General features: G+C 59.8%; 2 protein-coding genes across 2 annotated transcripts; one reads left to right on the top strand and one right to left on the bottom strand.

Moving 5' to 3' along the window:
* Nucleotides 1–475: 475 nt before the first annotated feature.
* LOC112530081 (PHD finger protein 7-like) lies at nt 476–4909 on the bottom strand. Its single transcript, XM_040650362.2, has 9 exons — nt 2499–4909; nt 2308–2399; nt 2123–2224; nt 1772–1896; nt 1529–1691; nt 1295–1401; nt 1093–1206; nt 746–864; nt 476–617 (listed from the first exon to the last, which is right to left on the bottom strand). Exons 1-9 carry the CDS (start codon nt 2638–2640, stop codon nt 589–591), a joined length of 993 nt encoding a protein of 330 aa, XP_040506296.1. The 5' UTR covers nt 2641–4909; the 3' UTR covers nt 476–588.
* Nucleotides 4910–12795: 7886 nt separating this feature from the next.
* Nucleotides 12796–18163, top strand: SSC4D (scavenger receptor cysteine rich family member with 4 domains). The gene is made up of 8 exons (XM_040650137.1): nt 12796–13061; nt 13217–13288; nt 13673–13987; nt 14691–14978; nt 15059–15133; nt 15570–15679; nt 15933–16269; nt 16979–18163. Exons 1-8 carry the CDS (start codon nt 12905–12907, stop codon nt 17476–17478), a joined length of 1854 nt encoding a protein of 617 aa, XP_040506071.1. The 5' UTR covers nt 12796–12904; the 3' UTR covers nt 17479–18163.
* The last annotated feature ends 1060 nt before the right edge of the window (nt 18164–19223 follow it).

The following is a 19223-nucleotide window of genomic DNA, read 5'->3' on the forward strand; positions in this document are numbered from 1 at the left end:
CAACGGAGCCCTTCGACTGCACCTTCTTGTACAGGAAATCTACTCTAATCAACTCCTTTGGGTTAAATTAAATATTTATTTTGAAAAGAAAAGGGAAACAATTTAAAGGAACAATAGTTGAACATATGGTATCGTAGAGTCAAAGGGAGGCTTGGGTTGGAAGGGACCCCAAGGATCACCAAGTTCCAACCCCGATCCTCCAGATGCAGTCCAGTCCAGGTTGCCCAGGGCTCCATTCAAGCTGGTCTTGAACACCTCCAGGGATGGGGCATCCAGAGCCTCTCTGGGCAGCAGTCACAATTAGGTGCAGCAGTCCAGTAAGGAGTCAGGAGTTTTGATGCCAAAATAAATTACTTGGACTATCAAAACCCTTTGTCTCGGTTCCCTGCAGTAGCAGTAGCGGCGTTGATGTTTCGCCCTGCAGTGCTCCGCCACATCAGCAAACTCTCCTGTGGTCGGCTGGGAGAGCGGAGTGGCCGCGGGGCTTCCTGTGGGCTGCGCAGGCAGCTGGGCGTCGGGGTGTCCCTGCAGCATGGCAGCCTGTCGTGCTGGAGCCGAAGTGCCAGGAGCTGGGGTGCTGTGCAGGGATCACTGCGCCGGGGCTGACACGGAAGGGGCTGAAAGGTGCGTGGAGATGAGCGCAGGTGCACATCTGTGTGCCCGTCGTGGCTCCAACGGGGAGGACATCTCCAACCCGAGGACAAATGGCCACGTGTCTATGGGGACCCCGTGCTGCATTTCTTACCGGTGCCCACACCACTGCAGCCGCTGCACTCCCACGACTCAGCGTCCTCTGGGATGGCAGAGCAGCGCTGGTGAGTCCCGCACGAAGCACAGGAGCTGCAGAGCAGCATCCTCCAAGGCCTGGGGGAGCGACAGAAGCCCGAGCCGCACGGTCACCAGGGGTGCCGGGGCTGTGGGATGCCAGCCCTGGGGTGGTCCGTGCCACTCCCACTCTGGTGGCTGGCACTGAGCTACCAATGCACAGCTCGTGCCGTGCTGAGCGCAGCATCCCGGCCAGCCTCCATCCCAGCTGGAAGGAGGGGATGAAGGCGCCACGCCGCCACGGCTTTGGGGTCAGAGCACACTCACCCCGTGTTGTTTGAGTAGTCCCGTCCCAGCGAGCACAGGCACAGGCTGGCATCGCAGGAGTTGTGCCGCTGGGAGAGCTCATTGAAGGCTCCTTCTTCCTCCCAGGCTGCATCCCTGCGGGAGGGATCCGGGGACAGCTGAGTGCGGTGCGAGGGGAGGTGGCAGGGGGCCGGGTGGTTGCAGGGTGGTGGTGGGTGCTGACCTGTCAGGGATTTTGATGCCAAGACGGAACATCTCGGCCTGGAAGGTCTGCATGTCCTGGCAGAGCGGGCAGCGGAAGTGGTGCAGGGCAGCGCGCAGAGCTTGGCCCTGGAGAAGGGGGAACATCAGCCGGGGGGCCCTACGCATTGCCCCAGGGCTGGGGATGACGCCAGGGTTGCGGGGTTGGGTGGTGCTGGGGACGATGCTGTTGAGGTCTTGCGGCAATGCCGCCTACCTGGATGCAGTGGCGGTGGAAATGCGCGCTGGTGCAGGAGGGGCAGATGAGGGTCCTGTAGCAGGGGCGTCCCTGCACCGCCTCCAAGCAGATGGCACACTGGGGGTGCTGCTGTCTCAGCGGCTGCACCTGCTGCGTCGGCCGGTGCTGCCAGCAGAAGGACCTGCAGGACGGATGGAGGCGGCAGCTCAGCTCAGCCCCCTGCCCCGTCCCTCCTGCAGCCGTGCGGGTGCCCGCACTCACCTGTACTCCCCAAAAAACTGGGAGACACAGCCGCGTTCTCTTCCGCACGGGTAGTGGAAGGTGCGGGAGCATCTCCGGCGATGGCAGCGGACAGAGGCGCCCCGCCGCCGGCAGACACAGCACACCTGGGGACAGCAGTGCGGTGCTGGGCGTCAGTGCCGTGCACCCACAGGTGACCCTTGCCCAGCAGAGCACGGTGGCGATCTAGAGGGCCACATGGCTGGGGACACCGCAGCACTAATCAATTCGGATCAGGGCAGCGATGGGTCTTTTGGGGCAACGAGGGCTCTGCTGGAGCCTCCCAGCCACGCGGCACGGGGACCGAGGTGGGGACATGTCGTCCTATTTCACCTTCTCTGCCACGCGCTGCAGTGTCTGCTCGATGTCAGGGAGGAGGAATCCGAAGAATCCTTCATCGTCAGCGCCGTGCTGGTACAGCCCGCTGGCGTGGTACTGCGGGAGGCAAGCGGGGAGCTGTTGCTGCGTCTGGGGGGCAGCGGCTGGCACAGGGCCGGGGGCCGGGGGTTGGGGCTCACCAGGCAGTTCTCATGGACGCAGAGCCTGTCCTGCCGGCACGTCTCTCCATAGATATCGGGGTCGTAGTCTGTCCGCTTGCACAGCCCGCACCCTGCCATGAGGACGAGGGCAATGTCACCCCAAGCATGGCAGCAGGGTGACACCAGCACATGGCAGAGGCTCGTCCCCTCTGGGGATGCTCTGCACTCACCTTCATCCTCAGAGACGCGCTGCTTCTTTTTTGGAGGGGACGGCTCCCGCTCGGGCATTGCCCGTGCCCTGCGCCGTGCTGCAGGGCGGTGGGTAGAAGGATTGGCCTGTGGCGCACTGAGGCGTCGAGACCTCAGCTCCATTCCTGGGCTTTACTTCTGGAGCAAAGCAGCGGTGCTGCTTCCTCGATCCAGAGCTAGCCGGGAATGGGGGGACACGGGCGTGCGCTGTGTGAGGCAGCCCTGCACACTGTGATGTCACAGTGAGAAGGCGCGTGTTGGTGACGCGGTGCCGATGTCACAATGAGCAGAGCCCCGGGGCGGGGATGTGAGCGCTCGCGGGGCGCTGGGGGCCCTGAGGGGTGGGTTTGGGATGCCCACATCTGCCCCCTGGGCCGTGCTGGGTGGCATTGAACTCCAACAGGGAGTTGGACGCACACCAACTCACAAATCATGGACGGATGTGGACTGAAGACGGTGTTGCAAATAAACCACCCAATCCTAGTTTCCTTGTGCAAGAGGTTTACTTAGGCATCAGAGCACCCGACTCCTCAACAAGCATTCTGATGTGCTGTGCATCATCTCCGTGTTTTCACTTCCTTCGCAGCAGTGGAAGAGCAGCTTTGCTGTTCTGGAAGGAGGTATCAGAAAAGTTACCACATGGATAACTGGCTTGTGGCAGCCAAGCATTCATAATGATGTTGCTTTCTGATCCTTTGATGTCGGCTCTTCCTATCAGTGATAAGCAGAATTCACCAAACGTTTGATTGTTCACCCACTAACAGGGAACGTGAGCTGGGCTTAGACCGTTGTGAGACACGTTCTGGAAGAGCTCCAGCAGCGCCTGCACTCAGAACTGCTCCAGGTCTGCTCATATCTCCTCCTTCTTGGTGACCACGCTGCAGGGAGAAAAGCACCATTGGGGCAATGGGGTGCTGGGTGTGGATGGCAGCAGCCACATGTCCCCACCACACTGGGGGCCCCAGAAAGAAAACGAGCAAAGACACAGGCCCGCTGGGGAATGTGGTCGGGCCGTGCTAATGAAGCATTTGGAGAAGGCAGAGTTACTGCATGCCTTCTTTGCTCCTGTCTTCAGTTGCCATTTCTCAGATCAGCACTCTGCAACCTTGCCACATCCTTGAGTGTAACTGATCACAAATGCACGTGCTACCCAAAGGCACCAACATGAATGATGCATGGCAGTGAAGCGAGGGGTGCTCTTCTCTGATGAGATGTCCCATGAAGATCTGAGAGAGACAGAATCAATTTTTTCTTCAAGTTGAGTGTCTGATTGGGACTCCATGCATTGCATGTGAACGTGTGCCTCTCACAGATCTCTGCTGCCTCAAAACAGTCACAAAGAGAGAAAAAAACATCACCATCGCTCAATAGCTCTGAGCACTCTGCGGTCAGATTTGCTGCAGCAGAAGTAGCTTTTAACACAGCACCCGTTCCAGTTTTAACACGTGGAACTGTGTCCCTGAGGGGCACTTTCTTCAGTTCCGTAGAGCAAACGCCTCTTGCTGCTCTGTCCACTTCCGCTGCCCGCTCTGCCAGGACATGCAGACCTTCCAGGCTGAGATGTTCCGTCTTGGCATCAAAATCCCTGACAGGTCAGCACCCACCACCACCCTGCAACCACCCGGCCCCCTCCCACCTCCCCTCGCACCGCACTCAGCTGTCCCCGGATCCCTCCCGCAGGGATGCAGCCTGGGAGGAAGAAGGAGCCTTCAATGAGCTCTACCAGCGGCACAACTCCTGCGATGCCAGCCTGTGCCTGTGCTCGCTGGGACGGGACTACTCAAACAACACGGGGTGAGTGTGCTCTGACCCCAAAGCCGTGGCGGCGTGGCACCTTCATCCCCTCCTTCCAGCTGGGATGGAGGCTGGCCGGGATGCTGCGCTCAGCACGGCACGAGCTGTGCAGAGAACCGTTCCCTGCTATCCAGCCCGAGCCTCCCCTGACACAGCTCCGTGCCGTCCCTCGGCCCTGCCGCTGTCCCCATGGAGCAGAGATCAGCGCCGCCCCTTTGCTCCTGGGAGGAATCGCAGCCGCCATGAGCAGCACAGGTGCCACGAAGGAAGGACGTGCAGTCCTTCTCTCCACTATAGCACGCTGTGCACGGAGCTGTGCCCCCAACAGCCCGGGGGGTGCAGAACGCACATATCCCCGTGGATAGGACTCTCATGGCGGCTGACTGGAATTTAATCTTGCAAGGCGCATAAAGGACGACCGAAAGGACTTCTTCAGACGTGTCAGAAAGAAACAAAACGAGGACTAGCGCAGACGGGGCCGCAGGGGATCGTGGCCGGGCCCTGCTAGCGAAGCGCTCCCTTCAGTTCCTCACAGCGAGCGCAGCGACGACCGCGCACTGCTCCACGGCCCGCACTGCGAGAAGAGCCGCCGCGCACTGAGGGAGCGGCCCCGCCCGGCGGCGGCGCAGACGCGCTGTGGGCGGAAGGGGAGGAGACGGTGGCCGAAGCCCCGCGGGTGTCCAATCAGCGACGAGGGGGCGGGGCCGGGCGGGAAAGCGCGGCTGGGGGACGCCGCGTGGCGCCGCCATTTTGTGCGGCCATTTTGCGCGGGCCGGCCTTGCGGGGCGCGCTGCTCTTCTCAGCCGGGCCCGCGACGGCATCGCTCTGTGATAACACAACGCGGGGGGCAGCCGGCGGGGCAGGCGGGCCCGGGCCGTTGCGTGCCCGCACACGGACCTCCGAGGGCTGAGAGGGCTGCGCAGACCCCCCGGGCCCTCTCTGAGGGCTGCTCTGCAGTCGCGTCCCGCAGGCTGTGCTGACACCACGGCTGCCCCTTCCCTGCTGCAGAAGCCCGCGCTCGCTCTGCTTCAGCTCCGTGCACATCTCTCTGCGATCAGCAGCTCCTCCCCTTTCAGTATCATGAGCAGTGCTCTGCCATCCCAGAGGACGCTGAGTCATGGGAGTGCAGCGGCTGCAGTGGTGTGGGCACCGGTAAGAAATGCAGCACGGGGTCCCCATAGACACGTGGCCATTTGTCCTCGGGTTGGAGATGTCCTCCCCGTTGGAGCCACGACGGGCACACAGATGTGCACCTGCGCTCATCTCCACGCACCTTTCAGCCCCTTCCGTGTCAGCCCCGGCGCAGTGATCCCTGCACAGCACCCCAGCTCCTGGCACTTCGGCTCCAGCACGACAGGCTGCCATGCTGCAGGGACACCCCGACGCCCAGCTGCCTGCGCAGCCCACAGGAAGCCCCGCGGCCACTCCACCCTTGCAGCCACCAAGGAACAGCAGTGCAGGATATCCCTGCTGAGAGGAGTTACGCCACGGACGATACCACTGAGCTTCACTAAGTTAAATAGAATAAATCTCCCACTGCAGAAAACACAGTTTGGTTCTTCTGTTGTGCGTGCGGTGCTGTGATTGCTGGAAGCACCACTGCTTTGTGCCACAGCAGATAGAGGATCTGGCTGACGATAGCCTATCCCAATTGGAAAGGCCCGTAAGGATCAGCCAGCCCAGCTCCTGGCTCTGCACAGCAGCACCCGGCGTTAGGCTCAGCTCCGGCAGCTCAGGGCTGCACCCACTGCCCCGGGGAGCTGCTCCGTGCCCACCACCCTCCGGTGCACAACGGTTCCTTGATATCCAGCCTGAGCCTCCCCTGACACAGCTCCGTGCTGTTCCCTTGGCCCGGTTGCTGTTCAAGGCATTCCCATCCTGGCTGGATGGGGCTTCGAGCAGCTTGATGTGGTGGGAGGAGTCCCTGCCTATAGCAGTGTGATGGGTTTGTGTATGCATGGTGGGGTGTGCTTGTGGGTGTCCGTGTGTGAGGTTGGGGCCGTGAGTCCGTGCAGCTGTGTGTGATAACGTGAGGCTGTGTGCGTCGTCCAGGGCACGTGTGCGCTGTGCGTGCGTCTGTGTGCAGTGTATGTGCACGTGTGAGTGTTACACAGCGGGGAAGCCCGGCTCTCCCTCGGAGCAGCGTCCCGCTGGGAGCTGCCAGCAGCTCTTCCCGAACACAGCCGAGCTGCGAGCTCTTCTCGCTGCAGACGCGTGCCCCCTAGTGCTGCCCGCCCCGTCATCACAGCATCACAGGGCTGCAAGGGAGCTCCGGAGATCCCCCAGTCCGACCCCTTTAAGCAAAGCTGCCTACTGCTGGTTACGCCTTTGGCCTTCTCGGCCCCACAGCTCCTGTGCAGATGTTGCATGGGGTCCCGATGGCACGAGCCCAATCTTCACCGCAGGGAAGCAGCATCAGGAGAGGGGGTGCAGAACAGCAAGCGATTCACACATCTACTCCAGGCAGGCTTCGGTGTGGAAAGTGGTTGCACCTCCCGTGGACAGCACTGCATCTCCTATGGGCTGTGGCTGCACCAACCGTGGGCGGTGGTTTCACTCCCCAGGAGCACCTGCACACAGCCAGCCCTGCTTGCACACTCAGCCGTACTTCTGGCAGCCCACAGGTGCTCACCGTTCGTGGCCTTGCCTTGCTGGGACCACCTGCACGGTCCCACCCCTGCTGTCAGCAGGCTGTCCTTGGGCTGCTCCTTCCCACCTGGCGCAGGTGGGTCCTGCAGCACATCAGTCAGGAAGTGGATTAGGGGACAAACAAAGGGCATTTGTCCAGGGCTGCGTTCCTCTCCTGGCACCCCACCTCTCCGCAGCCCTGTGCCAGCACACGGCCTCCTGCAGGCTGCAGCATCCCCTCCTTTGGCTCTCAGAAAATGACTTCAGCTTAACCAGGAGAGCATCCCAAAGCTGACGACCTGATGCCCGTGTGTTTACCAGGAGGGAGGCTTTGCTTGTGTGGTTCAAAGGCTGTGCAGTGCTCACTTCCAGCCATGGCAGGGCTCCAAGGCGGCTGGCAGTTTTGCCGAGTTTGGGCCAAACGGACTTAAAAGGCACCTTTGGAACCGATGTTTGTGAGCGGACTCGTTAGAACTCTGCTGCTTCTAGGAAATACAAAGCCAGTGCCTAATTGCTAATTACTGAACCCACAGCAGGCAGTGCCTGCAGACAGGTGACGGTGCTGTCAGTGACAGCTGTTTTGAAGCCGGCTTTGTGCCAAGGAAAACCCCAAACCCAAACCCCAGCACTTGGGAGCATGGGCAGCCCTGCAGGAGGGGCAGGACAGGAGCCTCAGTGCCCGTGGGATCAGCGTATCAGAGCCAACAGCACACCCAAGTGCCCGTGCTGCTGAGGCTTTGAAAGAGCAGGAAACCACCACGTTTTGCGTGTTCCTCCCACCCAGTTGCCTTCACATTTGCTCCCGCTTTTATTGCCAGGCTTGTGCTTAAACACACTTCATTGGAAGCCCAGGGAGAAACCAGGGTCGTGTAGCACATGAGTTGATGCAGAAGGAGGGTTTCCTATGAAGGAAGGGTGGGTGAACATCAATAAACCACCAACAATACACATCTCTTGCTTTTGGACACCCTGGAGGGCACCTCCTTGATGCTATCCCCAGAAGAGCAGAGTGGAGGTACCGCTGATGCCCTGAGCACTGCGTGCAGCGTGGACATGCTGGGGATGCCCCGGAGCACATGGAGAGCACTGCGGGTTTAGGGTCTGGTCCTGCCTGTGTCAATGGGACGGATCCAGGCAGTGCAGGAGGGGGAAGGCAAAGCCGGAATGCCCTCAGCCAGCCCCGGGGAGGTCACAGTGCTCCCAGTGCCAGCTGCCCTGAAACCCGAGCCAGTCCCACCGCCATGCCCCGCTGAGCGGCCCCTTCTCTCCTTGCTCTCCTCTTCCTTTCCTCCTCCTCCTCCCTCTCAGCCATCCCTGAGCCCGGGCATCCCGCGATGGGGCCGGGCAGCCGTCCTGCCCCACAGCCCTGAGCCCGCAGGGTGACACAGGATGACAGCCAGGAGCTGCTCAGCAGATGGATGGGCGCCTCTTCTTCTCCTCTTTAGCTTTTTCTTCCCTGCTGTATCCCCACTGTAATACTCCTTAATTCAATTAATTCTCTCTTTCTTTTTTTTAACTAACCAACCAGCACTTTTCTTGACTTTAAATACATCATACTGGAAAGAAAACAGCAGACAGGTACGTGGATTGATGGAAAGCACAGTTTTGCAATAGGGTGCACCAAACCTCCCTCATGTCCAGACTGAAGGAAGGAGCTTTCACAGCTTGTTGGCTGAGATCTGCGTTCTCTGGGGTGAAAACAGAGCTGGGACTTTCTGTGGGAGGAAAAGTAGGGATTCACCTTTGTAGGTATAGCAGGGACTGTGCTCAGCATCTCAGTGATTAATGGTTTATGGAGTGCTGGGACAGCTGGAACGGGAGGCAGGATGGATGCAGAGTGCATGTGGGATGGATAGGGGATGGATGCAAGATGGATGTGGGATAAATGTGGGGTGGATGCAGGGTGGATGAAAGATGAATGTGAAATAGATGTGGGGTGGATGCAGGATGTGTGTGGAATGGATATGGGATGGGTGTGGAACACATGTGGGATGGATGTGGAATGGATATGGGATGGATGCAAGATGGTTGTGGGATGGATGCAGGGTGGATGTAGGGCAGATATGGGATGGATGTGGGATTGATGCGGGATGGATGTGGGATGGATGTGGGATGGATGTGGGATGGATGCAAGGTGGATGCAGAGTGGGTATGGGATGGGTATGGGATGGATACAGGGTGGATGTGGGATGCATATGGGATGGCCGTAGCATGGATGCAGGAGGGATGCTCACCCACAGCAGGGCTGGTGCAGGCAGCATGCTGAGGGCTGCAGGCCCACGGCCGTCTTTCAGCCACTCTCCAGCAGAGAGCGGGGAGGGCTGGCGGGACAAAAGGCGACATTATTCGGAGCGGAATAAGCATGAATGGAGTATTGAGAAATGCCATGTTAGGGACTAGATTGATTTCCGAGCCCCGTAACTGAGCCGACTGTCTGCTGTTGGGTCTCCTCTGAGCACTGGGCCGGCAGCAGCCCCATGGAGAGAACAGGGATGCGCAGGGGGCTGCATCCTGTGTGGCAGCTCTATGGGAAGGGGCTGAGTCCTGCAGCCCCAGGGTGGGGTGGGCACAGCACAGGCATGATGTGAGCTCTCCCGTGCCATGCATGGGTGATGGAAGCAGTGCTGTCACCACCCTGTGCTGCCATTGGGAATCCAGCAGAGCCAGATGTTCACCATTCCAGCAGCAGCTGGTGAAGAGAGCAGCAAATGATGGGGAAATTGCATCTTATTATCTTTAATCTCTACCTCGTTTTCTCCATGCTTGCTTTCCACCTCGTCCCCATGGAGTTTGCATCTCCTCCTGTTGACAAATGATGTGATGCTGTGGTGCCAGGCCTGTGTTCCCACACTAACGCCTCCTTTTTCCCAAGGATTAGGAGCAGTGCAGGTCTTGGGGTCCCATAGGTGTTCCAGCTGGGGTGGGAGGTACCATGGTCACGTTGGTGCAGGAGTGGGGTGGGAGCTGGGCCTCATCCTCTGGAGAGGAGTTATGTGATGGAGAGTGCTGGCCATGGGTGACAGCACAGCAACAGCCTGGCAAAGGCATCACAGGAGGAGCCATAGGGCTGGCAGCTCAGCTGGGGTGATGGGAGCCTCCCAAAATGTGGGCTGTGACTTTCTGCACGATGGGAAGCAGCAGCACTTCCCAAAAGGCAGCTCCATGGTGTGGCTTGCTGGAGATGTAGGTTTGTTTGGTGGTTTGGGAAGCGCCTGTGCGAGTAGGGAGCCCATTCCCAGCTCTTCCAGAAGGATGGACTCCATGTGGATGAGGACAGGATGCTTCCCTCAGCTTTGGAGGCATCTCCGGAAGGGGGTGGTGGTGGATCCACGATGCAGCCTTTGGGCTTTTCTGCTGGGCAGGATCTGTCCTGCTGCCCCATGCCTGAGCAGAAGCCCTCTCCTAAAGGTCCAGAGTGACCCCACTATGCAGATAACACCTCTTGTTCTCAGCAAACCCCAACTGGAGCCATATTTTGATGTGATTGCTGCCCAATGGCTAATGCTGGTATCTGCATGTTGCAGGGACAGCAAGAAGACCCCGGAGCAGCAATGAGCCCTGGTTCCTGTATGGCATGTGGGGCACTGCCTTCCTCCCTGCTCCTCCTCCTCTTCCTCCTCGGCCCCACTGGTGAGCTCTGCTGTTTGTCTTCATGAATGGACACTACTAAGTCCTACCAGAGGACGAGTTGTCCTATTTTGGTGGTTTTATTCAGAAATGTGACTTGAGAGGGGCTGTGTTTACCTCAAGGCGGTTCCCTTTGTTCTCTGGGCTCTGTGAGCTGGATCAGAGGGGGGCAGCAGCTCTGTTCTCCAGGATGGCTTTCCTCATTAGTGTGGACACACTGTGCATATTTTTTCAGGTCTCCTTTGACTTTGCTGGAGGATGCTCTGAAATAAATACATCAGAGCTTTGATTCCGACTAACGGGCGATGGATATTGAATATTTAACAATGCCCTTCTTATCTGCTGCTTGTTAAGAAGGTTTAAAAGTGCTAAAAATCCACACAAGCCGGAATAAATCACAGTTCCAGAAGGGCTGGCACCCTTTGGGCTTCCCTGCTGGATTCCGAGCTGGCTGCAGGGACACAGCAGCTTCACTGCCCCATCTCACACCCCAGCTCCCACCCCCTCTGCTGCCAAGCATCCTAAGGGTCCCCCCACCCCTTTTTGGGGGGCTGCATCTTATGTTTTTCCTGGCTGGGAATGCTGCAGCAGCGGCTGTTACCCAGCTGCCTGCACCGCTGCAACGTGACAAATGTGACTGCAGGAGGCAGCTCTGCGTGGTGCCCTGCAGCAGCCCCTGCAGCCCTCCCTACTTCAGGGTTGCTCATTTTCACCCTATGGTGTGGCTGCACCCCACCGTCTGCATTGCTACACAGGAATGCAGGGCTTGCAGAATGTTGACTGCAGTGTGGGGGGGAAAAAAAAAAGCATTAGAATGCATCGAGTGGTGCCCAGAGCAGCACTTCCCATCAGGAACCACCAGCAGGCTCTCGTGGCAGGCAGGACCATTTTTCCGGGGCTCACTGCTGTCACTCACCGCGCTCATAATGCGAGCTGCTGGCAGCAAAACAATGGCAGAGAGGAGAGGAGAGGCAGGAATGAAAGGCTGCTTCTGTCTGGAAGCTAGCAACTCCTCGGCGCGTGCCAGGAGAGCAGCTTGGCTTCATTAAGCTGCTAATGGCCACTCTTGGCACCTCTCTATCACATTCCATCCAAGGATTTGGGGGAGCTGCAGCTCCCCTGTTCCTGCCACCTCCTTCCCTGGAGACCCAACTGTTCCTTCTCTGTTTCAGGGACCTCCGAGCCCTCCCCGCCGCCGCTCCCAGGTGAGGTCCTTCACTCTTGAGTTGCTCTTTTCTAAGGTGTTGCAGTTGAGAAATGCCTCAGAGGGGCAGCGTGTTGGTTCTGAACAAAGAGCAGCGACAAAAAGCTGAGCCTCTTTTGCAGAAAGGAAATAGAGATTCTTTATTATCCTTATTCTGCTCATGATCGGGCAAGTCCAGCCTCGCTGCTCCCTGCTCGCTGTCACCACGTCACTCACCACGTCCCCTGAACAATCCCCTTCAGGGCTGCTTACACCACGCTCCACATTGCCAGCAGCTTGGGAGAGCATTTCTATGCCACCGCTTCCAACTATGGCCATATTCACTGGGATGTGGCCATAGCGAGGGGGGGTCGGGCTCTGCTCCCAGGTAACGGCAATGGGACGAGAGGTGATGGCCTTGTGTTGCACCAGGGAGGCTCAGGTTGGATGTTAGGAAACATTTCTTCTCAGAAATAGCAGTGCTGCAGTGGTACAGCTGCACAGGGAGGTGGGGGAGACCCCAACCCTGGAGGTGTTGCAGAGCGGTGGGGATGTGGCACTGAGGGCTGTGGTCAGTGGGCACGGTAGGACGGGGTTGGACGTGGGGATCTGAGAGGCCTTTTCCAACCTCAGTGATTCTGCCATCCTATGAGATGATTGCACCTTCTCACCTGCATTGTCACACGGATGGCTTATCTCCCACGCCTGATAACGGCGGTGACAAGGTGGCACTGCACCCAGTGCAATGACAGAAAGGTGTGTGGGATGTCCACGTCCACTGCTTCCAACCCATGAGCAGCACCCATCACCCGTCACCAAGCCCACCATCAAGCTGACGTGCTGTTAGCTAACGTGAGGGCAGAAAGCCAACATCTTGCCGTAGCCAGGAGCCCACCCATTTGGTCCAGAGAGCAGAGCTTAGGTGCAGAATGGGCCCAGACCCTCTGAAGGCTGTGGGTCCATTGGGTGCTGCCCACTGCAGCGCCGCGCCGGGCCGTCCTTGCAGAGCTGCGCCTGGCCAACGGGCCCAGCCGGTGCCAGGGCCGCGTGGAGATCCTCTACAACGGATCCTGGGGCACGGTGTGCGACGACGACTGGGACATCGTAGACGCCAACGTGGTGTGTCGCCAGCTGGGCTGCGGCCACGCCATCGCCATGCCGGCACCCATGACCTTCGGCCAGGGGAGCGGGCCCATCTTCTTGGACAACGTGGACTGCAAGGGCCAGGAGGCGGCACTGAGCGAGTGCTGGAGCCACGGATGGGGCGTCCACAACTGCTACCACTACGAGGACGTGGCTGTCGTCTGCAATGGTAATGAGGCTCGGTTCCCTCAGGGCCAGCATGAGGCCCACAGAATGTTATTGTTTGTATTAAGTGTATCGTCACGGCAGGGATCCTGGCTACAGCTCGCTTCTGGGAGGCTTTCTGCAGGCAGAAATCGATGCCATCTCTCATTCCCTTTCCAGAGCTTTCCCCCACATCAGCAAGCGAAGGACCGACCAGCAGGACTGCCACGGCCTCGGTGCAGAACGGGGAAGGTGAGCTGCTCATGGCCTGACCTGGCTGGGGGCTCTCCAAGGGGCGAGCAGAAAGCGGCACCCACGTCCTGTCACCCATCAGCCACCTCCCGTCACCCACCCACCACCATCACCCATCACCTCACCCACCATCCCAGTGTTTCCCCTCCACCAAACAGCCCTGCTGGGCTGGCCAAGAGAAGACCCCCAGAACCTCCACCTTCACGCTCAAATCCCGGTCCAAATATTCCTGCAGGATCCCATAAATTGCACCGCCCTAAAGCAGATCCTCCTCCAGGAACTTGGGTGGTTTCACCACCGTAAGCACATCCAGATCCCACCTCCGTGGGCTGATGACCTTGAAGGGACAGCAAGGCATTCGTCCCCCATGCTGTCACCCTCCAGGGGACGGCCGCATCCGGCTGGTGAGCGGGGCAGACGCCTGCCAGGGCCGCGTGGAGATCTTCTACCAGGGGAGCTGGGGCACGGTGTGTGACGACGACTGGGGGCTGAGCGACGCCAGCGTGGTCTGCAAGCAGGTGGGCTGCGGCCCGGCTCTGGAGTACAAAAGCAACGCCTATTTCGGCTACGGCACGGGGCACATCCTGCTGGACAACGTCAACTGCGAGGGCAGCGAGCCCATCCTCTCCGCCTGCTACAGCCTCGGCTGGGGCATCCACAACTGCGGCCACCACGAGGATGCCGGGGTCATCTGCATGGGTAATGGGGCACGAGGATGGGACGTCCTTGCATGGAAACAGCCTGCCTGGCCAGGACAGGGGGGAGGGAGAGGAGCCAGGGCTGGGCACGCCACCAGGCTTGCCCCCTCGCTGCATTGCCCAGCCCTGCCATTATCTGCTGATTACCGTTTATATTGTTAATAACTCCCTTGAACTCCCTCGTTATGTTGGATAACGAGTGGAGCAGGAGATGATGGTGCTTTTGCTTTTCTGCTATTTGCTAACAAAGCTGCTGATGGAGTGGAAGGGCCAATTTGCTAAGGATGCCCCTCTCCTCCCCAGACATGGGCTATGCTGTGCTGGGGCTGCGTGGCAGCACTCAGTGCCCATCAGGTGGGGCAGGATTTGGGGAATCCAGCTTTGGGGTGGTGGTGAGGCTGCTCACACCCTGCCTCTGCCGTGCTCCTGCTGCTCAGACACAGCTGGTGAATATTTGATGTATCGAGCTTCAAAAGAGCACTTGTAGCACTTGCATAGAGCTGGAGAACCTCTATTTGCAGGATGTGGGCAGTAAGGATGAAGGAGGTCCATCATCTCCATCTCCTTCATCATCTCCATCTCCTCCATCATCTCCATCTCCTTCCTCACACCACTCCACCCTGCATCCTGGGGTCACAGCTGGAGGGTTATGTGCTTTGCAGTTTCTTCCTGCCTGTCACCCCTGTCTTTCTGTGTCCCTGCAGGTCTGGACACATCCACCGTCACATCCTTCACCACCTCCACAGCCCTGGACTATGAAGAGATGCTCACTGCCACAGCCACAGGTACGGTGTTGGCAGCAACCAGTGCCACAGCAGGGAGGGCTCTGAGGACCGGCAGCTCCCTGGGCTGTCCCTTCCATGGGGCAGCCATCACGTGGGTCCAGGTGCACCTTGGTGAGGCTCTGGGGCTCTCTTGGGTGACCTTCCCCATGGCAAGTCCCAGGGAACCTCTTCCTCGCCACCGAGGGACTTTGCCATGGGGCCACCGTGGTGCTGGCTGTGGCTCAGAGCAGGGGCAGTAGGTGCTGGGGCCTGACACCAAGCACTCGTGTGTCCCCATGTCTCAGCAGTGACAGACGGCCACGAGCAGCCCTCGCCAGCAACCAAGGTGGTCACCACTGTGCTCGTCACTGCCGAGCTGGAAAGTAAGCATGTGGCTGCTGCTGGTCTGGCACGGCCCCCAGCCCGAGGTCCTCCTGTTGCAGCCCCCTCACTGCCCCAGGAACATGGCCCCATCTCCCCCGGGTGTAGCCCACCCACCTCAGGGTTTGCCCCACAGCCCCCGGGATCACCCCACATATGTGTTCAGTTCTCCCTGGGTCTCCCCCATCTCCCCATTCTCCCCTCGTGCACCCGGGAACTTCACCCTATACCTACTTGGGTACCTCCTTCGTTCCCAGGGTCTCCCCCCATCTCCCCAGGGCTCCTCCCCTGATCCCGGGGGTTTCACTACATACCCATAGGGATACCTCCCTCATTCCCAGGGCTCCCCAGCATCCCTAGGAGTCTCCTTTCATCCTCCCAGGGCGCCTCCCATTCTCTCAGGGGCTCTCCACAACTCCCCTTCCCCCATCTCCCCAGGACCTCCACCCCCTACCTGCAGGGTTGCCTTCCTCATTCCCAGGGCTCTCCCACGTGCCCGGAGGGCTCCCCCCATCCCCCCATCCTCGCAGTGGCTTTACCCCATACCCGTAGGGCAACCTCCCTCATTTCCGCGGCTCCTCCCACGTCTCCAAAGGGCTCCCCCTCCGATGGGATCCCCGTGGGGACCTCCCCATCCTCCCCCCACGCTCCCAGGGGGCTCCTCCCATCCTTCCAGCACCTCCACGCCGCGCCCCCTCCTTCATCCCCAAGCCTCTCCCCACCCTCCCAGGGTCTCCCCCAGCCGCTCCCCACCCCTCTTCCCCCCCACGCCCCCCTTTCCCCCCTTCCCGATTCCCGCAGTGGCTGTGCGGGCGCCCACCCGCAGGTGGCGGCGTGCGGTTGGCGAACGGCAACGGGAGCTGCCGCGGTCGGGTGGAGGTGCGGCACGGCGGGACGTGGGGTACGGTGTGCGACGACGACTGGGACTTCCCCGACGCGCAGGTGGTGTGCCGGCAGCTGGGCTGCGGGCCCGCCGTCTCCGCCACCGTCCTGGGTTCGTTCGGGTACGGCAGCGGGCCCGTGCTGCTGGATAACGTGGGGTGCGACGGGCACGAGGCGCGCCTGGCCGACTGCTTCCACCTGGGCTGGGGGCAACACAACTGCGGCCATCACGAGGACGCGGGCGTCGTGTGCCGAGGTGCGTGGGCCGAGCATCGCCCCTCCCGTCCGCTCCCATCCGGGGGTGGGATGTGGGGATGGAGTGCGGTCCTAAGAGGGCGGTGTTGCCGGCCCAGGTCCGGGCGGGGGTCCGCTTTGCACAAAGCTTAGGGAAAGGCTCTGCAGCAGAGGGGCGACGGGGGGCACAGCCCTGAGCTCGAGGACCTGATGGACGCATGTAGGGTTTGGGGGGTCCTGGGTAGAGCCGTGGGTTGGACTCGGTGATCTCCGGTTGGATATTAGGAAGAATTTCGTCTCCAAAGAGTGGTGCTGCAGTGGCACAGCTGCGCAGGGTGGTGGGGGAGTCACCAAACCCGGAGGTGTTCCAGAGCTGTGGGGATGTGGCACTGAGGGCAGTGAGCAGTGGGCACAGTGGTTGGACGTGGGGATCTTGGAGGTCTCTTCCAAACTCAGGGACTGTGATTCCACGGTTCCGTGAGCCCCGTGGGTGCCTTCTGCCTCGGGATGCTCTGCGGCTCTGTGCCTCAGGGAGGACAGCAGCACGGCGGTGTTGTGGCTCGGTGAACACATGGGTGCTGTGTCTTCTCTCACGTGCGCTCCCTAAGCACGGCGCCCACATTACTCAGCTCCTTTCCCCTGCCAGCCCCGTGCCACGTGCACTCTGAGCTGGTCCTGGGGAGCACAGGATGGCCCTGAATCACCTTCCCCCCATTTCCCTGCCGCATCAGGTGCTGACGACTCAGGAGACCACTTCCAAGAAGCCACTGTTGCCACCACCACGTCGGCCCCGACCCTTCTGGAGGATGGTGAGCGTCCTATGGGTGCTGGCGTGGAGAAGCGAGGCTCGCCCTGGCCCGGCCTGGCCGGGACGAGCCCATTCTCCTCCACCCCATCCCAATGTCCCACCGCAGGGTTCTTGCGCCTGGTGAACGGCAGCCATCGGTGCGAGGGCCGCGTGGAGATGTTCTACCTGTCCCAGTGGGGCACGGTGTGCGACGACGCCTGGGACCTGCGGGACGCCGAGGTGGTGTGCCGGCAGCTGGGCTGTGGGAGTGCCGTGGCGGCGTGGGGGGAGGCGCACTACGGCCCCGGCACCGGGTACATCTTCCTCGACAACCTCAAGTGCAAGGGCAGCGAGCCCGCACTGCTGCGCTGCTCACACATCCGCTGGGACGTCCACAACTGCGACCACTCCGAGGACGCCAGCGCGGTCTGCAGCCTCCTATGACCGCCCGCCCGCGGGGACCCTCCTGGGTACGAGGATGGGGGGCACATGGAGAAGGGGGGGTGGGAGGTGGGACAGGAGGGATGTGGGACTCGGAATGCGGCTGGAGAACAGTGAAGGTGTAAATCGGATGGATGGGAGCCACTGACGAGCACGCTCAAATGAGGTATTAAGTGTGCTTCTAGCCCGGAAGCCTGCCTCTCCATCCTGTGTATCTGCCAGCTGACTTCACCCAAATTAGGTGACAGGGTAGGGGTCTCCAAGCTGATGCGTTCCCATTAGTTCCTATAAAATAGGCAGAAGGGAGAGGGAGAGGCTTCTGCAGGAGGAAACCTCATGAGCCCAGCACTGTACGGGGCACCGGAGAATCCACACCACGCACACTGCTGGGCACAGCCCTTGGGAGCACCACTTGTGCCCCAGTGCGACCCGCTGTGACACAGCTGGGCCCAGGCAGCAGTAGTGTCCCCAGCATGGGGTTGCAATGTCCCCCCTGCCCCGGAGCTGCCCCAGGCCCTGGGGCCAGACGTCCTTTGGCTCCTAACAGCCTGCTGAAGCTTTTTCCCCCAAAATGCCCGTTGGAGAGAAAAGCAAAGCAGCGTTTTTGTGTGCGTGTGTGAAATCCAGTCGGTTTCAGCCATTTCATTTAAGAGATGAGGGGAGAAAAAATGGATTTTCTGCTGTGAAATTGGCTTTAGATTATACCTGGGAAATGTAAAACAGGGCTGAAACCAAACCAGAACATTCCAGCTGCTCTGCGGTGTGTTGCTGCCCTCCTACAATTTGCTTTGCAAAACCCCCTTAATCCAAGTATGAGCAATGAGGAACAAATATGGGGTTTGCATCCCCGCTGCTTGCAGCCCGGTCCTGCAGTTCCCATTAATTCCCAATGCGCCCACGTTGTCTCCTCTGCTCCTGCTTCTCCTGCAAATGCAGCCACAGAAAGATGGGGAGCAGGGCGAGATGGGGCCCATGCAGCCCACCGTGTCCCCACCACCCACACCCTGCACCCAGCAGCTCTTTGCAGCAAAGCTGCTTTGTCCCTGCAGAGCACATGGAAGCGCATGCATGGCTCCTCTGCAGTGTGAGGTGCTCTGTTCTGCAGTGGGATGCTCTGTTCTGCAGTGGGATGCTCTGTTCTGCAGTGGGATGCTCTGTTCTGCAGTGGGATGCTCTGTTCTGCAATGGGCTGTGCTGTTCTGCAACATTCTGTGATGGAGCGCTGCTTCCACCTGAGCAGGAGAACCACTCCTTCAGGTCTGCTCAAGGGGTGCAGTGGCCGGGAGGGGTTTGCTTCACACCGAGGGTCCCAGGGTGTCCCTCCTCCCATTTCTACGTTTGTACAATCCTTTTGTTAATAATAGGTTTCTTACATGTTTTTTGGGGGTGTTGTTTTGTGAATAAATAAAGCCCCTTTTCAGGCGTGTGTGTCTCTCTGCATCCCCCCCTCTGAGGCTCACTGAGGGTAAATCCATGCCCGGAGCAGCGCTGATTTACGCCGTGCTCGGATCCTTCTGGCCGTGGGGAGCAGGGTTGGCTCTGGCTCTGCTCCCGGCTCTTTGGCAGCCCTGCAGGCTGCGGGTTTGCTGCTGGAGTGGGAGGATTGCTGGTGTGCAGCTGCAGTGCTGACAGCCGTAAATTCAGCAGCGCTGCTCACTGACGGTGGGGGAGCAGAGGGGACCTTTTGGGGGGGGTGGAGGTGGGCAGGGGGGCTGCAGCCCTGGTCCAGAAGTGTTTTCTGCATCAGA

This window comes from Gallus gallus, chromosome 19 (genome assembly GCF_016699485.2).
Source record: "Gallus gallus isolate bGalGal1 chromosome 19, bGalGal1.mat.broiler.GRCg7b, whole genome shotgun sequence".
Taxonomy (NCBI): Eukaryota; Metazoa; Chordata; class Aves; order Galliformes; family Phasianidae; genus Gallus; species Gallus gallus.

Excerpts from the sequence above, each read along its gene's own strand:
- LOC112530081 (XM_040650362.2), bottom strand. The coding sequence starts at position 2,640 with ATGGAGCTGAGGTCTCGACGCCTCAGTGCGCCACAGGCCAATCCTTCT. Across the intron at positions 2,400-2,498 it reads GCGCGTCTCTGAGGATGAAG|GGTGCGGGCTGTGCAAGCGG; the intron begins GTGAGTGCAGAG and ends TCCTCATGGCAG. Across the intron at positions 1,897-2,122 it reads TGCAGCGCGTGGCAGAGAAG|GTGTGCTGTGTCTGCCGGCG; the intron begins GTGAAATAGGAC and ends TGCTGTCCCCAG.
- SSC4D (XM_040650137.1), top strand. The coding sequence starts at position 12,905 with ATGCCGGCACCCATGACCTTCGGCCAGGGGAGCGGGCCCATCTTCTTG. Across the intron at positions 13,988-14,690 it reads TGCCGGGGTCATCTGCATGG|GTCTGGACACATCCACCGTC; the intron begins GTAATGGGGCAC and ends GTGTCCCTGCAG. Across the intron at positions 15,680-15,932 it reads AGTGGCTTTACCCCATACCC|TGGCTGTGCGGGCGCCCACC; the intron begins GTAGGGCAACCT and ends CGATTCCCGCAG.